At 41.4% G+C, this 21,365-nt stretch overlaps 1 protein-coding gene across 6 annotated transcripts in view; it reads right to left on the reverse strand.

Annotated features, from left to right (window-relative positions):
• Window positions 1–21,365, reverse strand: part of VPS13C (vacuolar protein sorting 13 homolog C) — a 773,393-nt gene that overhangs the window by 714,829 nt on the left and 37,199 nt on the right. For 4 of the 6 annotated variants that reach the window (XM_056572804.1, XM_056572802.1, XM_056572805.1 and 1 more), the window contains exons 4-6: window positions 19,074–19,169; window positions 7,223–7,324; window positions 7,044–7,100 (exon numbers count right to left, since the gene is read on the reverse strand). In XM_056572804.1, the coding sequence (XP_056428779.1) occupies window positions 7,044–7,100; window positions 7,223–7,324; window positions 19,074–19,169 (255 nt within the window). The remainder of the gene's footprint in view (window positions 1–7,043; window positions 7,101–7,222; window positions 7,325–19,073; window positions 19,170–21,365) is intronic. The other 2 variants (XM_056572807.1, XM_056572806.1) reach the window with 1 other exon arrangement.

Raw genomic sequence — 21,365 nt, forward strand, 5'->3', positions numbered from 1 at the left:
ACAGAATAAATATAACATCTCAGAATCGCTTTGCTCAGAAAAAGCGTTCTGACGTTGTTACCATTTTAAAGAGATACATGTCAAATTTTAAAAAAAGAGCCTGGTCATTGAGGTAAAAATGGGTCCGCCATTAAGGGGTTAAACCGCACGGTAAATGGCGCGCCCGTACAAAAATTCCAAAGTCCAACATAGCGTATTTTTGGTCACTTTTTATACCATAAAAAATTAATAAAAAGCATTCAAAAAGTCTGATCAAAACAAAAATGGTACCGATAAAAACTTCAGATCACGGCGCCTCGTATACAGAAAAATAAAAAAGTTATAGGGTTCAGAAGAAGACAATTTTTAACATACTTATTTTGGTGCATGTAGTTAAACAAAATTTTAAGTAGTAAAATAAAGAAAAACTTATATAAATTGGGTATTATTGTAACTGTATGGACCTACAGAATAAATATTTGGTGTCATTTTTACAGAAAAGTGCACCGCATAGAATGGGAAGCCCCCAAAATTACAAAATTGTTACAAGAAAAGTTTTTCCAATTTTGCCCCATAAATACCGTATTTATCGAGGTATACCACGCATTGGCCTATAACAATCACCCTCATTTTACCAAGGATATTTGGTTAAAAAAAGTTTTTTTCCCCCAAATATCCTTGGTAAAATGAGGGTGCGTGTGTGTGCATCCGTATACCCTGATACACTGTTTCTGACCCCGCAGAAGCCCCCAGGAAAGGCAGGGGGAGAGAGGCCGTCGCTGCCCTCTTCTCTCCCCCTGCCTTTCCTGGGGTCTAGAGCCCTGCTGCCGCCGCTTCTCTCCCGCTGGCTATCTGCGCTGCTGCCCGTTCTCTCCCCCTGACTATCGGTGTCGGCGCCCCATTGCCGGCACCGATAGCCAGGGGGAGAGAAGGGGCAGCGGCACCCATTGCCGGCGCCGCTGCCCCGTTGCCTCCCCGGTTGTATAATTAACTGTTGCCGGGGTCGGGTCCGCGCTGCTTCAGGCCTCCGGTGTGCGTCCCCTGCGTTGTTGCTATGCACTGCACGGCGCGGCGCAATGATTAGTGACGTCATTGCGTCTCGCAGCGCATAGCAACGACGCAGGGGACGCACACCGGTGGCCTGAAGCAGTGCGGACCCAACCCCGGCAACAGGTAATTATACAACCGGAGATGGGGGATGCAACGGGGCAGCGGCGCCGGCAATGGGTGCCGCTTCCCCTTCTCTCCCCCTGGCTATCGGCGCAGCTGCCCCATTGACAGCGCCACTTCTCTTCCCCTGGCAATCGGCACCGGCAATGGGGCTGCGGCACCGATAGCCAGGGGGAGAGAACGGGCAGCGGCGACGATAGCTAGGGGGAGAGAAGGGCCGGCAGCAGGGCTCTAGACCCCAGGACAGGCAGGGACGGCAGGTCTCTGCACCTGCAAAGCCGCTGCAGTTCATTGATTTAAAGCGCCCGCTTAAAATCATTGAACTGCAGCGGCTTATCAGCGTATAACATGCAGATAGACTTTAGGCTAAAAATTTTAGCCTAAAAAGTGCGTGTTACACGCCGATAAATACGGTATTTTTGGGGGGGGGTTTGCCGTAAATGTACAATTGGTGGCGCAAAAAATAAGCCCTCATATGAGTCTGTAGGTGCAAAATTAAAAAGCATTATGATTTTTATAAGGTGATGAGGAAAAAAAGGAAAGTGCAAAAAGGGAAACATCCGTGGTCTTTAAGGGGGTTAAGGCCAAAATGGGCTTGGTCCTTAAAGTGTACCTGTCAAATCACCCCATGAAATAAAAAAAAAAAATGGGGTCTACGACCTATATTTCTCTCAGAATTACCATTGTTTACTTGCCATTATGGCTCAGTGAAGTTTCTGTCTATGCAGAGGCATGGGGCGTGTCCCTCTCCTCCTCACTGTGATGACTCTTACCCCTCACTCTGCTCTGACTCACAGAGGGCCAGGGGCAAGCACAGCAGCTCTGGACCTGCCTGCAGTCCTGTCAATCACTTATGGTGTCCATGACGTTTCGATGACCACTTTAACACTGCACTGCTAGAGGACAGTTGTTTGACTGGCTTTTTCAGTATGAAATACTGAAAATTTTCAGATAAAAGCAATTGCAAAACATATTTATGGACATTTATCAACGGGTTTAGTCAGGTTTTCTTTACTATAATTGTTGCAAAATTGTCGCAACTGCGACTACGCGATTTTTCGTGCGACATTTTGACTGGAAGGCGAGAAAAGCAAGTTTTCCAAAAATTAACTACGTAGTAATAATTTTAAAATGGACTACGGGTAGTCAGGTATTTATTAACAGCGACAGTCGCAACTGCGCAAAAAAAAAAAGTTGCAACAGGGTTAAAAATTTACTACATTTACTCCAGCTCAAACATGGAGCAGAAAAAGCTACTACCAAAGTAAAAAAGGAAAAATTGCTTACGTGAAAGATTATCAACAGGCTGATTATCAACAGTTGATAAATAAGTCACACATAAGCAAAAAAAAAAAGTAAGGAAAAAATTACTAAAAAAAAAAAAAAAAAAAAAAAAAAAAGAATACATAAGCAAACATTGATAAATGTTCCTCATTGTTTTTGCATGCTTTATAACATATCAAAAGTTATTGTATCTGACAGTGCCCACTTAAGGGGTTTAACTTAACTAAAAAATTCTGATAATACAAGTTTACAAAACCTATATATAAAAAGAAAGTACACAGGGCAATGCATTTTCGGTTTACGGCCAAACACAGCCTAAATTTTCAATTTTGGTCCAAAATTTCCCTTCCTGTGCATCCCCACTATTTTCATATTAGCAACATAGGCTAATACTTAGTGTATCTCCAGAACAGTGGCACGTCATTTTAATCCGGTTCACCCTCACTATAACCCTGTGTATTCGGTTTAGTGCGGGTAACCAGCCATCAGATTCCCTTTAAAATCCCTAAAGCAAAGCACTTTAAAGGGGTACTCTGGTGTAAATTTTTTTTTTTTTTTTTTTAATCAACTGGTGCCAGAAAGTTAAACAGATTAGTAAATGACTTCTATTAAAAAATGTTTAATCCTTCTAGTACTTATTAGCTGCTAAATACTACAGAGAAAATTATTTTCTTTTTGGAACACAGAGCTCTCTGCTGACATGACCACAGTGCTCTATGCTGACATCTATGTCCATTTTAGTAACTGTCCAGAGCAGCATATGTTTGCTATAGGGATTTTCTCCTACTCTGGACAGTTCTTAAAATGGACAGATATGTCAGCAGAGCGCACGGTGGTCATGATGTCAGCAGAGAGCACTGTGCTCATGATGTCAGCAGAGAGATCTGTGTTCCAAAAAGAAAATAATTTCCTCTGTAGTATTCAGTAGCTAATAAATACAAGAAGGATTAAGATTTTTTAATAGAAGTAATTTACAAATCTGTTTAACATTCTGGCACTAGTTGATTTTAAAAAAAAAAATAGAGTTTTCCACAGGAGTACCCCTTTAAGTGCAGCTCTATTTCAATATCTAAGTGGTATTTGGGGGGGAGGCTTCTATCAACAGAGTGAGCCTGGAAGCATGCAGAGAAAAAGACAATGGCCCCGATTTCACTCCTCCTTTTCTGGGAGCTGATTTACTAATGTGTTACACGTGTCTGTTCATTTTATGTTGCACAGGTTTGTTTGTGTCGCACGGGAAAATGTGTCGCACATACTCTTGAGTTAAAAGAAAAAAAAAATGGATACAGAATACAAATAATCAATAGCATGTGCCAAACCAAACAAGCAAGATTTAACGGGAATTAAGCAACAAAATAGAACAAAAAATTTTTTTAATTTACTTAGACCATCTAATATAGGAGTTTAAAAACTGTATTGAACTGTTAAACAATGGGAAAAAAAATTAAATAAAAGTCTAACCACTCCCCACCACGTTAAGCTGTGCCTTTTCCAAAATCACTCGCTTTTCGTAGTTTTTACACATCCTCTTGGCTGTCTGTTTTTCAGCAAACACAATTCACACAGTGTTTTCCAACTTACTCTGAGTGTTTTTAGCATTTTGTCGAGACCAAGGCCATTTTAACAAAAAACACGCCCATTTTCTCGGTTCAAAAAAAATGTTTGCATAACGGTCGGTTTTGCGGTGTAAATTTTGGGCGCACATTTTTTCGCACACACTGACAGAAATTTAGGCGCACAAACCGATAAAAACTGTCAGGAAGCCTTTAGTAAATGAGGGCCAATCTGTGTCTTTCCTCCATGATTGTCTATACTAATCACTGAATCAACAGTAATTATCAACAATCTGTATATGGGGACAGCAAGGAATATATAGAAAATGTGTTTCCTGATAATCTGTGCCCCTGCTGTTAAGAAAAAATAAAAATTAAGTGCACCTCTCCAACCGCAGATGCATCATGACACAAACGCATTGGCCCTGATTTACTAGTGTAAACCTGACATATCTTGTCAGGTTGTGCGTCAGATTCTGCACCAGCATTGAAAAAATTCTGACCAACTCTCCATTTTACTGAGAAAAATTGAAAAAGGGGTGTGGCAATCAGGGAAAGGGGTGGTCTCCGAAAAGGGGGCATGTCCACGACAGTTTAAAAAAATAAATAAAATCCCAACATACTTACTAAGGTTTCCACAGAAAATGTGGAGGATTTAAGCTGAGGAAAACCCCACAACCCAGAGCATGAGTAACAAAAACTAAAAACTTAGTAAAAAATGTGAGGAAACCCTAGTAAACAGCATAAAAAATATCTGTTGGGGGGAAAAAAAAAAAGAGAAAACTACACTCCACTCTTAGTAAATCAGGGCCATTGTGTATAAACTTAAGGTTATTGTACAAGAAAAAAAAAAAAAAAGAAAACAGCCCCGGGCGCCAATTTGTTTGTTTTTCTCAGACCTAACTCCGCTAAGTCTACGGAAGAGTGTTGCATTTAAAGTTAAAATAGTTTATTTGTTATTAGCATTATAGCGACATCTTACATTATAGAATGTAAATGTATTTGGCATTTCTATGCATGGGGAAAAAAGAGGATTAATTATTGGGGTCAAATATAACTCAACAAAAAAATCAAATTAGACCAAAAGGGGACTAAAGAGGCCAAGAGACCAACTAATTACCTAACCCCAAGGCCGTAGCCTGGGGTATAATACACCTCTAAATAGTACCCCCTAAAACATAGCTTTTATTGTATATCCAGATAAAATGAGAATTTATTTAATTTTTAATTTTTAAACCCAGTGAAATCAATATTAAAACTGAATGTCAGGTAGGTTAGTGTCTGTGGAATCTGAGCAACATTGCTCCACTATAAGGGGTTCTGCAGCAGCCCAATATGCCTACTCTGACATTGACTAAAAACTAGATTGCCGCCTCTACATGTTTCGCCGTCCCCACGGCGTTCTCAAGAGGCAAACCAGTGGCAACAACAACAACAACAAATATAACTCAATGAATAAACAGCCTTAAAACATAGTACATAGTATAGTATATCTTACAAAATGAATCTATGTCAAACAATCTATGACAAACATATGACAAAAAAGGCCAAAAAAACATGAAGAGGTTAAAATTAAGGTTGCCTCCTCTAGGAAATTTATAGGCACTGCTTAACTTTACACACACATTGTAATTTTTTTTTTACTACTCCTGGGCCTTACATTTTCAACTATTGTACGGTTATGAATTATTTTAATAAAATGTAATTAACTAGTGAAAATGTTTTAAAAAGTTACCGTATATACTCGAGTATAAGCAGAGTTTTCGTGCTGAAAAAAAAAACCTCGGCTTTATACTCAAGTGAACAAAAAATCGCCTCTGGTTTAGCTGTGAGGTGAGGGGATGGGCCAGGCCATCCATCTTCAGCCATCTATGCTGCAGGGACCGTCCAGTGGGGAGGGTTAGTCATTCCGGGCTGTCCATCTTCACCGGGAGGCCCTTTTCTCCGCTCTGGGCCGGCCCCGAACTAGCGACGCTGCATTAACGTCACCGCACAGGGGGGCGTGTTAATGACGGGGGGGGAGAGAGGCGTGTTAATGACGGGGGGGGCGGGTCAATGACGGGGGGGCGGGTCAATGACGGGGGGGCGGGTCAATGACGGGGGGGGCGGGTCAATGACGGGGGGGCGGGTCAATGACGGGGGGGCGGGTCAATGACGGGGGGGGCGGGTCAATGACGGGGGGGGCGGGTCAATGACGGGGGGGCGGGTCAATGACGGGGGGGGCGGGTCAATGACGGGGGGGGCGGGTCAATGACGGGGGGGGGGGCGGGTCAATGACGGGGGGGCGGGTCAATGACGGGGGGGGGCGGGTCAATGACGGGGGGGGCGGGTCAATGACGGGGGGCGGGTCAATGACGGGGGGGGCGGGTCAATGACGGGGGGGGCGGGTCAATGACGGGGGGGGCGGGTCAATGACGGGGGCGGCTGTTAATGACGGGGGCGGCTGTTAATGACGGGGGCGGCTGTTAATGACGGGGGCGGCTGTTAATGACGGGGGCGGCTGTTAATGACGGGGGCGGCTGTTAATGACGGGGGCGGCTGTTAATGACGGGGGCGGCTGTTAATGAAGGGGGCGGCTGTTAATGAAGGGGGCGGCTGTTAATGAAGGGGGAGGCTGTTAATGAAGGGGGAGGCTGTTAATGACGGAGGGGTGTTAATGACTAGTATATATGGTATGTTTTTTTTGGGGGGGGGTTTCCCCCCATGTCCATTATTTCTGAACGCCAGACAGGTGTCCCCAATCATACAGGTTCTGAACAATGACAACTCTCTCATAAAACTGGAGGCCACTGTGTGTCAAGACCAGAAAGCAGAATCAGTTGGAGCAAAGGCAGTAGCAAAATGATATTTGAAGCCATTTTTTAAGGATATTAGTAAAACATAACATAAGAATTGCAGAAGACTGATTACATCAAACATGTCATGCAATAACACCGAGAGGTGCAAATATACAGTGCCTTTATAGAATTAAAAAAAAAAAATCTAACATTTAATGAATGGAAACCCATATGGTAATGCATATGATAGAGAGAGAAAAAAAAAACATTTTATACGCACCAGACTGTTTCTTACTACACATAAAACCCTGCAAGTTGTGGCAGTCATCAAGAAGTCCTTCATCAGGCAAGCAGTTAAGCAACAGAAATAACAGTAACTTAAAATGTCTTAAAAGGAATAGATCTTGATAATAACAAAACATTATGGCAGGCAAAAACCTTACGGTAAGAACAGCCTACCCTTTTCAGCAGCTTTCTGTAGGGTTTCTTCAATTCGTAGCAAATCCCTCTGTTTTGCTTCTTGAACATTCCGCTCTTCTTTTTCTGCATCATATTGTATGCCTTCAGAGTAAAACACATTAAAAAACAATGAAATGGGCAAAATTAAAAACCTTTTGTAATAAGGTTGTTAAATTATAATTAAAACTGCTCCTGAAAATCCCACCACTAGGGGTCCCCATACCTATTAGGAAACTAACCACTCCTGCACCAGCATCAGCTTGTCCATGAGTCATGGATAAGGATGCATAAGCAGGCACGTCATTCACATCCAATCACCACAAGGGAGGGACACGCCCCCTTCCCCTGAGAGGATTTCTAACACTGTGAGCTAATGAAAAGAGGTATTTTTAGAATAAATATAGGTGACAGAGGCATAAAAATAGAGTAACATTTTTTTATAAGTATACTATTTTAAGTTTTACAACAAAGACCAATTAAGATTTAAGCATAAAATAAAAATAAAAATGTTAGAGATGTCTGTCAGACTAGTGCATCAGAATTTTGGCACCTATAGAATGATCAGATGTAACAGAACAGGTGTAATGAATAAGACTGACTGAATATCTTGTTAAAATGTCACTTGTCAAGGAATGTCTTAGGCAACACGTGAACAGTCAGTTCTTAGACTTCATAAGTTGGAAGTAGGTAACAAGGCAAAGCATAAGGACGAGAGAAAGTGAAAAATGTTGATAGCCAGTCAGTGCATCTCCAAAACACCAGGTCTTGTGGGGAGTTTCTGGTATGTGGAGGTTCATACCAACCAAAAAATGGTCCAAAAGAAGGACAACCAATGAAGAAGGGTTGCAGATGTTGATAACGCATTGATTTTACTAAACAAACTTTTCAATAGAATCAGGCCAGGTGGGCTAGCACTCTCTCTTCCCTATTAAGAGTTGATGAAGCAAATTTGCTGAAAAAGTTTATCCTGGCTATGATAAAAAAAGGTATCAGAAATGTATCAAAACCTGTGCAAAGTAAGGGTGGAGCGGTTGCCCATAGTAACCAGATTGTTATTATTTTTAACCCCTTAAACGGGTTGTAAATGTATGTCCTGTATCAGCAGCCAGGGACCCGTCTGTAATCGTGGAGATCAGCGATCATGCTGATGTCCGCCAATAACTCCTCAGATGCCATGATTAATAAAGATCATGGCATTTGCAGTAATACAGTGAATTAAACTCCTAATCTGATCGCCCGCGGCACGGCCACGGGGATCAGATCAGCAAAGATGGCGGTGGAGGTCTTCTTCTCTTGTCTGACATCGAGCAGAGCAGAAGATCGCCAATAATACTAATCAGTGCTATGCCTATGCATAGTACTGAACAGTATTAGCAATCAAATGGTCCCTATGGAGACATAAAAAGTGTAAAAAAATTATAAATAAAAGGTTGAAACAAAAATAAAAAAAAATATGAAAAAGCCCCCCCGAATAAAAATGTATATCGCCCCTTTTCCCATTTTACCCCCAAAAAGGGGGAAAAAATAAATTAATTAATTAACATATTTGGTATTGCCGTATAGTAAATGTCCGGACTATCAAAATATTATGTAAATGATTCATTCAGTACATTTACAAGTCCAAAATTGCTGTATTTTGGTCACATCACATTCCCCCCTAAAAATTATAAAATGCGATCTAATACTCAGATATATGCAAAAAGTCTATAAAAAAAAAACTACAGATCACGGCGCCAAAAATGAGCCCTCAAACAGCTTCGTATACGGAAAAATTAGAAAGTTATATAAGTTAATGTAGGGCAATATTAAACACACTTATTTTCTGAAAAAATATTTTTTTTAAAGCAGTCCAATAATAGAAAATATATAATTATGGGTATCATTTTATTCGTATTCGTATCATGGGTGCATGTAGTTATAATTTTTTTAAGTTGTAAAATAAAATAAAACCTAGATAAATTGGGTATCCTGTAGAATAAAAATAAGGTGTCATTTTTACCGAAAAGTGCACTGCGTAGAAACATAAGCCCTAAACAGTTACAAAATTGAGTGTTTTTTTTTTATTTTTTATTTTTTTGATTTCCTTCCACAAATAAGTGGGCTTTTTTTGTTGTTTCGCCGCAGATTATGTTATAAAATAAGTGATGAATTACAAAGTACAATTCGTGATGGAAAAACAAGCCCTTTCAGTGGGGCAAAAAAGTATTTGGTCAGCCACCAATTGTGCAAGTTCTCCCACTTAAAAAGATGAGGTAGGCCTGTAATTTTCATCATAGGTATACCTCAACTATGAGATACATAATGAGAAAAAATAAATAAAAAATAATTTGATAAAATCACATTGTCTGATTTTAAAGAATTTATTTTCAAAGTATGGTGGAAAATAAGTATTTGGTCACTAACAAAAGTTCACCTCAATACTTTGGTATATACCCTTTGTTGGCAATGACAGAGGTGAAACGTTTTCTGCAAGTCTTCACAAGGTTTTCACACACTGTTGCTGGTATTTTGTTCCATTCCTCCATGCAGATCTCCTCTAGAGCAGTGATGTTTTGGGGCTGTCGCTGGGCAACATTGACTTTCAACTACCTCCAAAGGTTTTCTATGGGGTTGAGACCTTGAAATGCTTCTTCCGAAGCCATTCCTTCCTTGCCAGGGCAGTGTGTTTGGGATCCTTGTCGTGCTGAAAGACCCAGCCACATTTCATCTTCAATGTCCTTGCTGATGGAAGGAGGTTTTCACTCAAAATCTCCCGATACATTCCTTCTTTCCTTTACACGGATCAGTCGTCCTGGTCCCTTAGCAGAAAAACAGCCCCAAAGCATGATGTTTCCACCCCCATGCTTCACAGTAAGTATGATGGGGGAGATTTATCAAAACCTGTGCAGAGGAAAAGTTGCCCATAGCAACCAATCAGATCAGTTCTTTCATTTTGAATATGCCTTTGCTAAGAATGAAAGCAGCGATCTGATTGGTTGCTATGGGCAACTTTTCCTCTGCACAGGTTTTGATAAATCTCCCCCGATGTTCTTTAGATGCTCCCTCCAAACACGACAAGTTGGGTTTTTACCCAAAAGTTCAACTTTGGTTTCATCGGACATTCTCCCAATCCTCTTCTGAATCACCCAAATGCTCTCTACCAAACTTCAGACGGGCTCAGACATGTACTAGCTTAAGCAGGGGGAAACATCTAGCACTGCATGATTTGCGTCCCTGGCGGCGTAATGTGTTACAGATTATAGCCTTTGCTACCTTGGTCTCTGCAGGTCATTCACTAGGTCCCCCCGTGTGGTTCTGGGATTTTTGCTCACCGTTCTTGTGATCATTTTGACACCACAGGGTGATATCTTGTGTGGACTAAACCTACAGGCCTAAGCCCGGGGTGCAAAACCCCCTATTAAATCCCACCCCTAAAATTTCACTTTTATTTATTATTAATATAAAAGAATGTCTGAAGATTTGTCACCTTAAAATCAGGTAATGATGTTGGTGATGTTATAGATTATAGCCAACTGGCTTATATTACTCACAGTGGGTCTGCAGTCTCCACTTTATGACACCAACTCCAGAACTTATTGTTAAAACTTCTATGCGTGCCCCCTCTACATGTTTCGTTGTCCTAGCAACGTCGTCAGGAGGAAATGGGCTGTCATGTTGCTAGGGCAATGAAACATGTAGAGGGGGCACGCATAGAAGTTTTAACAATAAGTTCTGGAGTTGGTGTCATAAAGTGGAGACTGCAGACCCACTGAGACTAATATAAGCCAGTTGGCTATTATCTATAACATCACCAACATCATTACCTGATTTTAAAGTAGGTTACAAATCTTCAGACATTCTTTTATATTAATAATAAATAAAAGTGAAGTTTTAGGGGTGGGATTTAACAGGGGTTTTTGCACCCCGGGTTTAAGCCTGCGGGTTTGGTTAATAAATAGTTGTCCCCTTACTCACCTGGGGTTGAGTTTAGTGTTTAGATCTTCCGTGGAACCCCAGATCGAGGGAGATTATTAGTGGTCTTGTATGTCTTCCATTTTCTAATAATTGCTCCCACAATTGATTTCTTCACACCAAGCTGCTTGCCTATTGCAGATTTAGTCTTCCCAGCTTGGTGCAGGTCTACAATTTTGTTTCTGGTGTCCTTTGTCAGCTCATTGGTCTTGGCCATAGTGGAGTTTGGAGTGTGGCTGTTTGAGGTTGTGGACAGGTGTCTTTTATACTGATAACAAGTTCAAACAGGTGCCATTAATACAGGTAACGAGTGGAGGACAGAGGAGACTCCTAAAGAAGAAATTACAGGTCTGTGAGAGCCAGAAATCTTGCTTGTTTGTAGGTGACCAGATACTCATTTTCCACCATAATTTGCAAAAAAATTCTTTAAAAAAAAATCAGACAATGTGATTTTATTAGAGAGAAAAGGAATATCCAGCGCAGCAGAAGCTCGAATGCATAAATATTTATTTTCCGATACAGACAACATACAGAAGTTAACAGCAGTGACGCGTTTCAATCGTCTAAGTGACTTAGTCATACTGGCACAATAATCACCATGTTGGAAAACCTATACAGTGACCCCCACGACCTACGATGGCCCCGACATACGATAATTTCAACATGCGATGGCCCCTCAGAGGCCATCGCATGTTGAAGGCAGCATCAACATACGATGCTTTTGTACATCGGGGCCATCGCATAAACTGCTATCCGGCAGCGCTGACTGCTTCAGCTGCTGCCGGATAGCCCTTTACAGTGCCCCGTGTGCTCCGGTGATGGTCTCCCACCTGTCCCTGGGGCTCCGGAGCTCCTCTTCGGGATTCCCTGCATCACCGGGGCTCTCCGTCGTCATCACGTCGCCCCACACGCCGTCCCGTCATCCAATAGGAGCGGCATACGTAGTGAGGTGATGGCGGCGACGTGAGAGCGATGATCCCGGGGTGGTGTCGGGGACACCACGGGGACGTGGCGACAGCGATGGAGGGCGACATGCAGGGCAGCGGTGACGGGTCCGGAGTGGTGGGGACAGGCGAGTACAACTTCCTATTCTTTCCATTGCACGGATCCCTCAACATACGATGGTTTCAACAAACGATGGTTCATTTGGAACGGATTACCATCGTATGTTGAGGGACCACTGTATAGGGGAGGTACTGGCAATCACAGGTGCGAATAATCACACCTGATGAGACCCCTCCCCACATAGGGTAGTCCATTACAAAGATACGTTTGTTTTTAAGAACTTGAGCAAGCATGATTACAACAATATAAAACAGAATACATTTAAAAAAAACTATAAATATATAATAGATTTAAGTGCTATTAAAAACTTGTAACAGAACAAAAAATATTGTATGCTCCATACCACATGAAGGAATATTTTTTATAATAATATAATGTAATATTTGTTTGCTACTACCTTATGTGAAAGGGAGAATACAAATTTAACTACAGGCCAAGGGAAGAACATTCAATTATGAGTTTTTTATTTCACAATAATAATATGTCACATGAGGGAAAATTATTGACTTATTTGTATATATCATAACTAAATGAACAGGCGTCATCATTATGAAGTTAGCTAGCGGAGGTTCAGAGTGACTAATCGTGTAAGATTACATCTTGTCGTTTGTTTAACCCCTTGGGAAATCTACTGTCCAAACGCATTATCCAGAAAACTTCTCTGTTGAGTAGCTTTTGTCTGTGGTTACCCCCTCTTATTGGGGCAGCAACCCTTTCTATGCCCTGGAGGATCAAACTATTGTAATTACCATTGTGTTTTTCAGCACAATGTTGGCTGATCATGGAGACATGCCGGGAGTTAAAGTGCTTGACATCAGACAGATGTTTTCTGATCCTAGTTTTTAAAGGGCATGTTGTGCAACCAACATATTGAACACTGCACTCTCGGCATGTCACCAAATAAATCACAAAAGACTTTGCAGTTCATGTATTGTTTAATCTTGTGCGTCTCACCTCTCGTGGCGGAGCAAAATTATTTCGATGTATACATGATACTGCAACAAATACATCTACGATGGCCACATCTATATGTACCTGTATTAGACAGCCATGTAAGTGGTCCAGTAACATTACTTTTAAACAAACTAGGGGAGACCATCTGTCCTATGGTAGGCGTCCCTACTTGGTACACATCTGTAACCCCCTTTCCAGTATTGTCCTATAGCTCAGATCACTTGTTACAATTGGCATATATTTGTCTATAATTTTAGTGATCGAGCGATAGTCCAAACTGTATTGGGTGACAAATGTGACGAGCTGCTGAGTGATCCTGCTCTGTCTTGACAGAGAATTCCCACCTCAAAATAGGTCCGATCTACTTTTGGATCTTGCTACATCAATGGCATGATTAGCTTGCCACTGTTGGTAGACCCTATTTGGCAGGCGTGCTCCCACCTTTTTAGCCTCTTCGAAATCACATTCTCGTGAGCAATTTCACTGAGCCCACACCATCTCCCCCAAGGGCAAATTTTTGGCCACATGGGGAGGATGGCACGATGCAGCGTGTAAAATAGTATTTGCCGCACGTGGTTTACAAAAAGAAGAAGTGGTGATTTTTTTTTTTTTTTTAACATGAGCACCCCCTCAAGGTTAAATCTAGAAATGTGACCTCATCCTCTGCTGTGGCAACAGTAAAGCGTAAATTTGCCTCGTTATCATTGAGGCATAGGGAAAGGCCCCTATGGCCGCCACATCGGACCCCCAGATAAACAGGAGTCATAGATGTAGCGGCCATACCATTGGATTGAGGATACAAAGGGATTATGGGGAGAGAAAAAAGTGTTCCCCTCTCCCACTAACACATATATATGTTGGTGAGAGAGGGGGAGAATTTCACCCCCATCAATGCTCTGGTGGTCTGCAGGAAAAAATCGCCGTCAAACATAAAAAAAATTGTGGGTGAGCAAAAATTCCACCACCTTGACGATAAATTCCCGCAGACCACCGGAGTATCCTGAATATGTATGTAAAAACCATGTAAGTGCGATCACTGCTTGGTCATGAGGTATCACAGAATATAAGGATGCGACATCTGTGGTGACCCACATCCAATCTGACTGCCACTCAATAGAATCAAAAATGTAGAGGAGATGACCGGTATCTTTAATGTAGCCCAGCATCTCCTCTTTCAACGGCTGAAGCATGGGATCGACCCATTCACATAGATGTTCATTGAGGGAGGAGATGCCAGCACATAGGGGGAGGAAAAACCGTAAGGAAGCCCCCCCTCCACTCCCAAGTCCACAAGTTGGTTTAGATGTCTCTTCAAGACAAGAGTAGGATCATTTGACAAGGGTCTATATGTGGAATCATCATGTAACATATTTAAATTAAGTTTGCAATATAGGCCCTTGTCAAGAACAACAATTGCTCCACCCTTGTCAGCCTGTCGGACGAATAAGTCGTCCAACTTGCTGAAATCATGCAGCGCAGAGTATTCCAATCGGGATAGATTGTGATTTGTACCCCTCTGATAACTTCTTAACTATCGTAGTAATATAGTGTTTCAATGGCCGCAGATGGGCCCGAGGGCTTCCACCCAAAGATCTATTTTAAAAAGTAAAAGGACGAAGACGCTACAAGTCAAAGGACACAAGAGTCAGCTTTAATTCTACGGAACTGGGACTTTCTGAGCTTACACCTGTTCCAGTGGATCCACCCCCGTCTGCGCAAGTGCTAACTCCTGCAGCTGCATCTCCACCGGCATCTACGTCATCCAAGCCAGGATGTACGAGACCAACGTCATCAAAAAACACAGAGCCAGGCGTAAGCATCGCCCAACAACGCCACAACACGAGATACAGCTGCAGGAGCTAAGGACAATCCTTGTTTTCAATTTATCAGCTAAGATATTATCCTCATCAGAGATTAGTGCTTTTTCTAAAGGACTATCGTTCTCCCCAACTTGTCTGTTCGATTTTTTTCGAACAGTTTTGGATATTAATAAATAAATTTGCAATATTACTGTGTGTAAACATTTTTCGAATGTGTTAGAAATAGAGCATCAATGTGATAATACTTCCCAACAAGATCCACGCGATAACTCCGTGGAAATTGTTCGGAGTGAGATCAGGGGTCACAAACCATCTCTATTCAATGATCTAAATGTGTTATCTAATGTACAGCAGTTAGCATCAGAAAATATATTCGTACGTTGTCCCCCTCCATTCACTCCCAGTAACCCTGAGTTTTACCCCATTAACTCTAGAACACCAGACTGTGGTCTCAAACTGTACCCCCAAGTTGTTAGGCAACTCATCGGCTTCCGTAGGATCCAGGGAGCCGCATCGCCGTCCTCTTCTGCCGCCGATCGTAGCCTCTGCCGATGGGCAAGTGGATATTCGGCAGCGGTCCCCTTTTGTGGGTGGGCAGAACTGGGAAACTGAAGGGTTAATCCCCCCGCCCCCTATCTGCTATTAGTCGTCTCTTCTAGATGACCAATAGCTGGGATAGGAGGGGTGGCACCCCTGCCACCTCACTCCTATCCCTTCATGGGGATCAAAGGTGACCGGATGCGAGGGCGTATCCATACGCCCTCCGTCCCCAACGGGTTAAAGGGGTACTCTGGTAGGAAACTTTTTTTTTTTTTCCTTTTAAATCAACTGATGCCAGAAAGTTAAACAGATTTTTAAATTACTTTTATTAAAAAAAATCTTAATCCTTCAAGTACTTTTTAGCTGCTGTAGCTCCACAGGAAGTTCTTTTCTTTTTGAATTTCTTTGCTGTCTGACCACAGTGCTCTCTGCTGACACCTCTGTCCATATCAGGAACTGTTCAGAGTAGGAGCAAATCCCTATAGCAAACCTCTCCTGTTCTGGACAGTTCCTTACATGGACAGAGGTGTCAGCAGAAAGTACTGTGGTCAGACATCAAACAAATTAAAAAAGAAAATAACTTCCTGTGGAGCATACAGCAGCTCATAAGAACTGGAAGGATTGAGATTTTAATAGAAGTAATTTACAAATTTGTTTAGCTTTCTGTTGATTTAAAAAAGAAAAAAAAGAATTTCCCCGGAGTACCCCTTTAAGCCCAAAATGGGCTAAGTCCTTAAGGGGTTAAAAATTTAAGAAGCAATCTGATTGGTTGCTATGGGTAAATTTTTCCTTTGCAAGGGTTTTAATACATCTCCCCTATGTTCCTATGTTATATTTAATAAAGTTTGATATCTCTTGTTATTCTATATTTGGTGTGTCGGGGGTGCTTATAATTACCTACTTTTCCATTTGGCATTACATCTTCTCTTATATAATGCGTCACTCAACTTACGGAAAAGATAGCATCAGGATGCACTGTGGGAAAAAGGGCAAGCTGGCTAAGTGATGCTTTGAGAAATATTCTGCTGTAAAACCTTGGGTCCTTTACATGTCAAGATACAGCTGTTATGGTGGCACAAAGGGGGTGTACGATATATAAGGTAGGTAATTTTATTTAAAACCAATAAGTGTAGGTGGTTTATGAACTAACAAAGGCATCTTGTTAACTGTGTGATCAGACACTGACACTGATTATTTTTATATGAAGCTGTCTGTGCTGAACGAGACAAGCAGTTAAAGATGGTCTCTCAACTCTCCTGACAGGTCTGTTTTAGTAAGTACAGTAGTTGACCTATGTATAAACAGCAGAAGTATAATCTCTTAGAATGTTATATTGTACCTTTCCTCTGTGATTTCTACCAGAAATGTAAAAATAAACGTAAGGGAACTTGTCAGGTAGCTTTAACCTACCAGACCGTCCCAGTAGCTTATCCATAAACGTCATCCTAAGTACGACACTCAGGGAGGTCTGAAAGAAAGCAGAGTGTGGCCAGCATGACTGGAAGCAGCCAAATGTACTCCTAAGTGACTGGATAGATCTTACTTTTCAAGGGCCATAACTTTATTGTATGTAAACATAGCTGGATTGTTTATTGTGAATCAATTTTTTTAAAAGGGTTGGTGGGAGATGGGCAAGAGAGGTATTTTTATGGCATTTACCCTATGGTAAAAATGACATGGCATTGTTTTATAGCATGCAGACTGCAGGAGCACAGAGCAGAGAATGCAGTGGGCCCAGATTGTGTGTGGGACTGGAGGGAAGGCACTTTTATTATTATTATTATTATTATTATTATATTTAAATTGTTTGAGGGCAGGGGACTATTAGGTGTGGAACTAATTAATTGGGTTTCTACCTAACTGGAGGAGTGAGGGGAATTATATACCTGAGGGATTCTTGGTAATAGGAGTGGGGGAATTACCGGTCTATTGGGGGCTTAATGGACCTAATGGAGTGTATTACCAACCTACCTACCGGGTGCTTCCACCTAATCTGTGAGGGGAAAATTACCTACACACTGAGGACATCTACATAAACAGGGGAAATTACCTACCAACCAGCATTTATCTAATGGGGGAAATTACCTACTTACTGGGGGCACCTACCTATCGATTACTTGCCTTGTCCCAGATACTGCAACCCACTGATTTTATCTTATATGTGCACTGCTGCCACTGAAAATTGGTGCTGTGGAAATGGCACAAATATTTGGCAGTTGTTTGGAAGGCTTGTCTTAAAATTTGCAATTCATACAGCTCATTTTTATAATGGATTGCATATCTTTATTTCTAATTATGGGTGTCAATGAGGGCCTTCATGTGCAAGATTAGCCTAAGGCCTTACAAAGTCTGGAGTCACACGTTTTAGATCATACAATGATGTACCATGCATCCATGTCCTAGTAAAGTGGAGAAATGATGTTATAAAACTTTCCAAAGCCTATGTAAAGCCAGAACAAGTAGCCATTGGGGTGTTCTGCACTGGGAAGTGTTTTTAAAACATCAACCCTACACACTATTGTTCCCTGGGCACACACTGCAGGTGTGTCTGCTGGACATTTGTTTATATATAGTGTACGCCTATAGAGCGACAACAGAAAATGATACCTAGTAGTGGCATTGTGCTGGGTTTTAACCTTCCCTTATGCTCATATTTATTTTGAATGCAAATAAAAGTTATATTTTAACACTTGTGAGTGGGGGGTAAAAAGTGGATTTATATACTCTGGTGTAACAAAACTGCACTGGGAACTAGTCAACACTTCCATATCGTGGACTAGTTCTCATCGCAGGTCTGTCCATTTTGCATAATCACAGCTAAGTGTGTTAAAAGCAGTATGGGCGTGATTATAGCCCTGGGAGTATTGACTAATTGCTAGCATAGAACTTCCCAATGACATACGGCACTGGAAAGTTTTATAACCTCCTCCACTTTATGAGGCAGCAAGAAAGATCTAGGAGGGAATATTAGCGTGGGTTCTAAAACGTGCTTGTGATTGTTGGAGAAGGTCAAAAGTGATGTTCCCTTTAAGCATTTAAATCAGGTTTCTCAACCTTTTGCATTCCTGCATTATGCGATATTGACTATGCCCAGCTAATCCGCCCCCTCATGATATATTCAAGAAGTGGCAGAGCATGAAAGATATTAAAGTTATGAGCCCTCTCCCCCACTGGCGTCAGTGAGCATTGTGGTCAGCAGAGAGCACTGTGGTCAGACAGAAAGGAAATTCAAAAAGAAAAGAACTTCCTCTGGAGCATATAGCAGCTAATAAGTACTGGAAGGATTAAGATTTTTAAATAGAAGTAATTTACAAATCTGTTTAACTTTCTGGCACCAGTTGATTTAAAAAAAAAAAAAAAAAAATATTGTTTTCCACCAGAGTACCCCTTCAACAAACTTCTGAATTACATCATAAAACCCAAATGACTGAACAGCCTCTAGTCCTCTGAACACAGTTTTGTATACAACGTGGGCTTTTATATTGCAAGAATTTATTTCCTATGCAAACATAATTACTCACTTGCGCCAGGTACCACCAATAGATATAAACCTTCAAGAGTGGCAACCACTGCATCACCATACAGATTCTTCCAAGGTATTTTAAGGATGAGTTTATCTGTTAATGGAAAAAAAATTATAATAATAAAAAGAATTAAAGCACATAAATATGGACAATGTTATAGGATAATTTTGAGCATAAATGGAACAACATTAAATGGATTTTTCTGGTACTAAAACATTTAGTTTTCCTTGGCATTGGCTCTCTGGTGATCATCAGAATTAAGAAACAGTTTGTGATTTTCTGCTTTATTTTTGGTGGGCATAAAATGAAACCATAATATTTTTATTTACAAACATTATCATAACCTGAAACAAAGCAGTGTTGAAAAAGTTGATGACAATGAAGAACATTTTTTATTTCAGCACCACTTTATTTCACCTGGTATAGATAAGGTAAAGTAAAAGCTGACAGTAGTAAAGCATACAGAGGGGCATTTACTAATCTTTTACTATGTAGTCTGGTTTTTACCCTGTTTTTTTCTACTTCATTTTTTACTATGTGCGACAAATTTACTAAATTGTTGCACGGCGTTAATAAATTTGGCACACATAGGCAAAAGTGGGAAATTTACTTCATGTAGTAGAAAAAATTATCTGTTCCTTTTTCCTGCTGTCTGAATAGGTTTGGCTGCTAGGTTTCCTTCTGGATCTTTTGTTTTTGATTTTTTTTTTTTTAGCTTTTTCACCACATCTAAATAATTCAATAACTAAATTGTAGTCATGGCTCAGAATAGTGGTAAACGGCGTTTAGTGTGTGTGTGTGTGTGTGTGTGTGTGTGTATTACATTTTTTTAACACTGTTTTTGCTGGGAGTTGTAGTCTTGCAATATCTGGAGGCACCCTGGTTGGGAAACACTGTTTTAGGGCTTTGGCAACTTACCGGCTTCCGTAGGATCCAGCGCCGCACGACATTGCCGCAAGACACTGCCGCGCGACAGTGCCGCCCAACGATCTCCATCACCGATCGTCGCTGGAGCCTCGGAAGGGTAAGTGAACGTCTTCGCCGGTCCCCTTCAGCTGTTTACTTTTGCAACAGCTGGAGGACTACAGTTTACAGGCCACAAACCAGTGGTCTGCAAACTGTCGCCCTCCAGCTGTTGCAAAACTACAACACCCAGCATGCCCTGACAGCCAAAGCCTTTGGCTGTCAGGGCAGGAGCCCAGGCTGACATTACAGTGCAGCCACCCAAGCTCCTCATACTGCCTCCCCGCTACCCTCGCTTATGGGGACACTGATATACATCCCCCCCTTGTCTCCCGCCCGTGCCGCTCAGCTCCCGCTGCTACAAGACTACAACTCCCAGTGTGTCCTCACTGTAAGGGCATACTGGGACTTGTAGTATTGCAACAGTTGGCAGACAGATGGGAGTTGTGTGGTGCTGGCAGGTGAGAGGGGGGTGATGTAAATCACTGCAGTGTCCCGGTAGCGCAGTGAGGGTAGCGGGGAGAATTTAGTCAATTTTTACGGCCGTTGCGACAGTTTTTTGCGCAGCTGCGACTGTCGCAGTTAATAAATACCTGACCACTGCAAGTCAAAACTGAAATCCAGCGCAAATCAAGCGGGAAAAAAAAATGTGACTTTCTAGCTCTTGCTAGAGAAAGTCGCACGAAAAATAGGGTAGGCGCAATTGCAACAATTTAGTGCCAAAAATTGTCAGAAAAAAAATGACTAAACCCCTTCGTAAATGCCCCTCACAATGATTATGTGATTCTAATGAAAATGATCAAGCTGCTGCTACCTGTAGGTTCAGTCAGAAACATGGGTCAGTGTAAGTAGAATGTTTCTTCATTTGTAGGAGAACTGCATTCAGCCAGCTTTCCTGCCTTTCAGTGGTTAAAAATATAATGATGTTCTCGGTTATAAGAATTGCTGACATCTGATGAAAAGATCAAACTGATTTTCAAAGCTTGCGTAGATGAACATCTGTGTGTAACTTTGATATTTGCCTAATAAAAGGTTCACTGATTTTATGCACTTAACGCACACAATCCAGAAAGAGAAGACTACAACCATGGCAACTCAGCATCATTTTTGGAAGGAGTGGATGAAGTGAATATTTTAATCTGTATAAGCCAGATTTCCCATCCATTACATAAAGCTAATACAATGTAAAAAACATGAAAATGTTGTTAAAAACTTAGTAAATGCCCAGCTCAGCTGTATTACAAAAAATTTACACTTTTTAGGGCCTTTTTACACCATGGTCAGCCAACATGCTTTAAAAATGCCAACAAAAAGATAATCCATAGA

This window comes from Hyla sarda, chromosome 4 (genome assembly GCF_029499605.1).
Source record: "Hyla sarda isolate aHylSar1 chromosome 4, aHylSar1.hap1, whole genome shotgun sequence".
NCBI lineage: Eukaryota > Metazoa > Chordata > Amphibia > Anura > Hylidae > Hyla > Hyla sarda.